General features: G+C 40.9%; 1 protein-coding gene across 1 annotated transcript; it reads right to left on the bottom strand.

Annotated features, from left to right (window-relative positions):
* Positions 1 to 2,439: 2,439 nt before the first annotated feature.
* Kdsr (3-ketodihydrosphingosine reductase) lies at positions 2,440 to 4,347 on the bottom strand. The gene is made up of 4 exons (XM_076393579.1): positions 3,874 to 4,347; positions 3,142 to 3,571; positions 2,827 to 3,068; positions 2,440 to 2,758 (listed from the first exon to the last, which is right to left on the bottom strand). The coding sequence occupies exons 1-4, from the start codon at positions 3,994 to 3,996 to the stop codon at positions 2,546 to 2,548; spliced, it is 1,008 nt and encodes a 335-aa protein (XP_076249694.1). The 5' UTR covers positions 3,997 to 4,347; the 3' UTR covers positions 2,440 to 2,545.
* Positions 4,348 to 6,772: the final 2,425 nt, after the last annotated feature.

Genomic DNA, 6,772 nt, shown 5'->3' on the forward strand with positions numbered 1-6,772 from the left:
CTGGACAAAGTGACTTCTAATGTCGTCATGGAGTAAAAGAGTGGGGTTGCTGCACGTAATATAATCAAATACCGAGCAGTACCCCCACTTTTCTACTCTATGATGTTACTGGAAGACATTTCGTCCTGTCGTATGGCAATACTGTCCTCTACACACCGTAACGAACTCTTAATTGTACGACTCAACCCCCCAACCATTGACGAAGTATACGAAGTATATTCATATACTTAATCAATGGCCAAACCAAAGGATCCACAGTACTTAGAATCCGCCCCAGCGATAAACACGCGCCCGTTCCCGAGAGTCGCGGTACGCGAGTATCGAGTGAAGATCCTTTTTCGTGTGATGATTGACCGTCCTGACAGTTCGTCGATGTGCTCTTACGCGTAGATACTCGAGCTAGTTTTTTCGATAGTAGGTAAATACGTGATGACGAAGGGCGGGTGCGATTCCGCCGTGTGGCAACAGTCGGAATCAACGAACCGGAAGCGATCTTCCTCGGAGCCGATACGGCTTCGCCGATGAAGAGCGCTCGAGGGTAGCCTCGTTCTCTGCGTGCGTCGCGTGCGAGAGCCTCGCGATCGGCGGCGGAGACTGTGTCGCCGGTGAAACGATATCTCCCCGGGGAGCATGCAAACTTTATCGAAGAAAATTGTATACTGTCGCGGCGCGAACATATTTTGCCCGCGGAATAGAGGATGAGTATTGATTCCGAGAGGAGTGTGCATGCACGATTATTGTGATTTTAACCCTCTACCGCTTATCGTCTGCGTTACCATGCGAGGTGCCACAGGGTGCACATTTGCGACGGATATCGTGGCGCCTTATACGTATAGATAACCGTTAAGGGAGGAACGAGTATGTATAGATTTCATTTTTCTTGCATACCACTCGGTTATTTTCATTATCGTTCTTCGTTGATAATTCGATCGTACTTTTATTTTAGAGTTTATAGATCCATCGTTATAATTGTGTGCTCTCTCGACGCGTTAGTTTGTCCTTCGATTCCAACAGAGACATCTATATATAAGCTAGAGCCATTTAGCAGTGAGGAAAAAGGGAATCTTAGCTGTGGAGGGTTAGAAATGAATAAAGGGTGAACAGTCGTCGATCGAAACCTTTGGGACGGCGAAAGTTTCATCAATTCCTCGTAATCGGCGATGTTACTGTACGATTCATCGCGCTTTCCATAATATACGACGGGTAACGTAGCCATTGAGGCCTCTGGCTTTCGATTACCATCGGCGATTTCTCATTAAAAGTGCATCACTCGCTTTCGTTTGACGAGAAATCGGTAGTACGTGCAGGAAATCAGGGGCCTCGATCGGCGAAACAACCTATCACGAACGTTTCAGTTTCCGAGGAACATAGCCATAAACAATCGTTATGTTTATAATGCGCGACAGATCACACATAGCAATGGGTCTAATTAATCGTTAACGCGTGCCGTTTGCCAGTTCGAACGTTCGACGAAGCTGGTGGTAATTAATCATGCGCAACGTACAATCGACTAGGAACGAGGGAGAGAGAGGGGAGGTGAAAGTGGAGGAAGCGTTTGTCGAGCGGCCGAATCAGCGAACATCGATCTAAAATTAACATAAATTTAAAGATGAAAGCATTAAAAAAAGAAGGAAAAAGTGCCCTCGAAGGGAGCCTCGTCTCACAGATTCTCAGCTGTACGCCTCGAGTGCTGTAGGATAAACGAGAATAGACTTTAACGAATCCGCGAGATGATGCCGAGGGTAAATGATCGCGTGAACGAGCACGGCTGAGAATACGAATGCAAGTGCGTGGGTGCTTCGCTTGTGCGCGTGAAAAAGAGGGAGAGAAGAAATGACGGGGTGCGAGAATGAGATAATAAATCAATGTTAAACCGATCATTACCGATTTGCAATTTCGAGAGACACATCTTCGTTATCCGCCATTTCTCTGTATGAGTCCAGCCTCGGTTTCGATCGCTGGACGCTGAGCATAAATCGCAGCTGAATCGGCCGGTGCTCTGCGTGGGTCCTTTTTTGTTTTCGTTCGTGAAAAGGCTAACGAATCGTTCGTGGCATCCGGCATCAGTGCAACGGATATTTTTAATGCATCGAGAGGATGCCAGACGCGAGCGTTTATTATTTACCCACGCGGCGGCATCGTCCATGAGGTACACACGTTTACACACGAGTCTCAGCGTTTCCGTTTTTTCAAAATATGACAAGAGGGACGAGGAGAACTGTCCCGTTCTATGTGTGTAAGAACCATAAAGCTTAATGAAGAACATTATACTATGAACTTACGGGATACTAAATAAAAGTAAGCCAAACCGTTAACATTTCAACGTGTCCTTTTCCCTCCCTGCTAACTACGCTACCGCATCCTGACGACTAAAGAGGAAAAGATAAAGAACAATGATGAAAGAATTAATTGAATTATGTAAAGAAGAATACACAAAGATTTACTTATGATACATTTATTATGAGGCCATAGAAATTGGACAAGAAGTGTATCTCTTGCACTGTAGAAAGAAATGTTTTATTCAATGTTGCTTTCTGTGAATATTTTATTCAGACTTTTTGTTTCTGTCGCGAGTTTTTATACAGTTTCGAATGATTCTTTGGAACTGGATGAGATAACAGGCACTCACAAGCCGAAACACACCCATCAATATAGATTGCCTGAGCAGTTCCGTTATCGAACTGAAAGGTGACATCCCAGCGCACAGAGTGGTCAACATAAACCCTTCCGTACCGACGGTAGAGAAGAATTTTCCAGCCTGAAAAATTTGTTACTTTTGCAATTGTTTATCTTCCATCGCATACACATAGTTTGAATATTACTAACCAATGCATCCTGAAAGAGTTTGTCAGCCACTACTTCAGGACTGACTAAAGCACTGGCTTCGGATATAAGCTTTGTCTCAAGAGGCTTTGATAGCTCTTCCACAGCAAATCCTGGAGTGTCAGTATCTGGTGGTAAACTGAGAGTTACAGAAATGTTGTAAGGCGCTAGTTCCATGGTTATACTTTCAGCCAAGCCACGAAGAGCAAATTTGGTACTGCAATATGCAGAATAACCAAATATGCCTAGAAAAAGGGATATAAATATAAAATATATTGTACACTAATGTATTAGTAGAAACATTATTTGAACGCATACCTAATAATGCGGCCTGAGAAGAAGTTAGAACGATAATACCTTCCTGCGAAGTTTTCATTCTTTGGACAACGGCTTTGGTACAATAATAGGATCCCAGAAAATTGATATGGATCATTTTCTTCAAGTCACTCACCGAGGTATCTTCAATCTTACCACAGATTGCAGTACCGGCACAGTTTACCAACATATATATTGGGCCCATGGTTCTTTCTAGATCATTTAAGGCTTTTTCAACTATATTATAGTCTTCGCCTATATCTAGAGACAAATATTCAACTTTCTGGACATCCTTGTTTTTGCAAGCATGAACTATTTCATTCCTTGCAGCTTCTAGCTTTTGGACATCTCTTGCGATTATTGTAACGTTTGCTCCATGTCTGGCAGCAATGATCGCTACACATTTTCCTATGCCACTTGATCCACCAGTTACCTAAAAAAAGAAACGAAAAGATGTGAAGAAACACAATATAAAAATGAGAAGTGGTACAATAACTTTGTTAAGTAATTAATGCAAGTCTATATAAGTGAGGAACATTCGCTTATTTAAATATTATGTTTCAAAATTAGTTGCCACACAAACAATTAAATAGTTTCACCCACACTAACGAATATAATAATGGTAAATATTCATGATTCTCACGATTTTTTTTAAGAAAAATGTCCTCTTAAAGTAATTTGACAGAAAAATAACCTCTATAGAGGTTAAGTTTGTGTTACATCTTTTTTACTTACAACAACATGCTTATTTGCCACACTTTTGAATCGTCTTCGTCCACAGAAATATCTCGCAAACAAAACACAAAGCAAGAAAAATGAAATCACTAGTACTATTTGAAGTATCGTTGGCATTGTCATAGCAGTATACTAAAAACTAATTTAATTCATACATCTAACTGTTTATCATTAATCGCTGAAGTACAGTTTCATGTCTCAATTTATTAAATTTATTAATACACTATCATCAACCAATTAATTCTAAACTTATTATACTTGTTATCAGATTCGTTGCTATGCCGGTAAGGAACAGATAGCCGACTGAAGAGTACGTGTAGTAAACATAAGTGTCAAATCATGAATAAGCTTATTAAATCTTTTATCTGAGATGATACAGTGACTGCAAGAAATATTTATGATCAAACTGCAGTATCTGAGTATTTCAAAGTGTAATTTAACATAATGGTATCAACAAATTCACAGACGAGTATAGACTGGAAAGGCAACGTTCTTTTTCATCCCACGCTTTTGAAGCTCTAACGCCCCCTTACCATTTTTGTGTCACTCCCGACGTTAGCAGCTGTGCTATTTGTATTTAATTTCGTGTCGATATTATAATTTGAGTTCTTATTCCTCCTAGCGCTGCACTCTTATTTCACGCACAGCCGCTAACGTTGACAGTGACGCAAAATGGTAAGGGCTTTAGAACCTCAAAATCGTGGTACAAAAAAAAGCATTGCTTGTCCAGTCTATCCTGTATATTTATCTATGACTGTAATCTCATTTTAGACTCAGTTGGTAATATCGGAAATGATACAATAATGGTAATACATGCGCGAGGAAAACGGTAAGGTGACTCACGAGTCCTACGAACGTGTGACAGAAAAGTAGATGGAATGATTAGATTTATTTTATACTCCAGTGATGTCTGTGCTTTATCAATGCAACAACAGGAAGTTACTGACAAATTCTTGTGATCTAATGCCTGATACGTGGCGCCGAACGGTCACTTTGGAAACTTCGTGAAAGATTTCCTTCTTACTCAAAGGATAACATTCAATTTGTAGATAATAAAAATTTCTATAGTCTAGAAATTAACATTCCAATATGATAATAAAACTACTAATATTCCACAAAACAGAATAATTTGCATAAATTATGCAAAAGATATTCCAATTTGTTATAAAAATAATATTTCAAATATTTAAATCCACCATACGATAACATAAATTTATTCTAACAAATATAAGTTTACAAAAGAAGAAACTTAAGTAGCCTTAAAAAAGGAACGAGCCCCAGGCATATTATTATTCAACCAGCAGCTAGAATGCATTGCGCGAGGAAACAGAGTCAAGATGAAAAAGCCCTCGAAACGCGGATCGATCCTGCGCTCGGTGCACCGCTCCAGGGCGGGTTGCATACAAATAGGCTGCCTCGAAACGCGACAAACCTAAGAACTCTGAATGAAATCATTGTTCGTGCATGATCTGTCGTTTTCTACAGGCTCTGTGTGCCTCTGGAAATAACAGGAATCGAAGCAACTCGAAGGATTATTAATTAGTTCGGTAGGGGAACTTGACTAGTTCGGCGCAGCTGTAGAGGAGTGGGGGCAGATGGGTCGTACGTGCATTCACCCCCGTTACTGAGGGGCAAAGTCCCCGCTTCACCCCTACCGTTATCCTTCGAGCAAAAGGTCACGTACCACCACCCTGTCGATCGTTCACCTCGTCCTGGGAGTCGCTCCTGGTAGCCAGGTTAAAGCGGAAGGTATGAAGGACCTTTGCGTGCTTCAGATGCGAACATGGAAAGTCGTAAAACGAGGAAACCGCGAATAAAAGTGTCGCTTGGCAATTTCTGCAGTATTAGATCGAAAAGTGTTACGCTTTCTTGTAGTCTAATCCTTTCGTGGGCGCTATAGAAGACACCATAAATTATTCGAAACTTAATTAATCTTAAAAATAATTTCATTCAGTTTTTATTACCTTGAGTCGAAGTTTGAGAAAATATATTTTCTTCTAAATTTAGTTTTGAATTTGAATTTATATTTCTTCTAGGGAAGAGAAGAATAGTTCACGATTTTGTATTCTTATCTTCTTGAAGGTAATGAAACCACGCGCTTGTTAATTGAGTTGCATTCCAGAAATGAAATTACCAGGAAAATTTATAGCCGATGCGCCGGGAAATTCAAGTATTACCTGAACTACACAAGAATCTATTATCCTGTAAATGATTACACATTATATAAACGTTAATCATAAATTTAGTCTACACGATGCTACTTATTTTAGGTGAACAGTACACAGTGCAATCCGTAAATTATCCATTTGACTCCACGTATTACACAAAAGCGTGATATATTAATATTTCAAAACGAAATTCGCGATTTGAATCGTCCATAAATCGTACCCCGATTTAAAATTCTACACTTTTGTCCCACATTTCAACAAATTCATCCACAGCGCACCGTCTTTAAAAATACGATGGAAAAAAGGAACGTGACATGTGCTGGCGATACTTTTGTAATTCAGATCGCCTTTATACTCGCTGAAAGATTTACTCCCCGCATTCTTCCTCCGAGCAAATACGTATCTATTAACCGGCGAGCGACAAAGGCCCGCTCGATGGACTTCGATATCGTGTTTCGCCCCTGCGAGAGGACGATCAAGCACGAAATTCTCGTCGTCGGACAAAGACGCGGGAATAATGCAACGCGGCAAACAATGAACCCTGCTGTTACGTGGCCCGAGCCCCGCGAGCGGCGTATCCAGTGTCATATACCGTGCACCGATAAATTATCGTATTGCGTCAATTTCGTGCTTCCCGTTCGCGTTCCGACGCCATCTCGTGACCGCGGGAATTACGTAAACGTCGAGCATCGCGCGAGGGGCTCGCATAAAAATTACGTAACGACTGATAG

Source organism: Calliopsis andreniformis, chromosome 3, assembly GCF_051401765.1.
Source record: "Calliopsis andreniformis isolate RMS-2024a chromosome 3, iyCalAndr_principal, whole genome shotgun sequence".
NCBI classification, from domain to species: Eukaryota; Metazoa; Arthropoda; class Insecta; order Hymenoptera; family Andrenidae; genus Calliopsis; species Calliopsis andreniformis.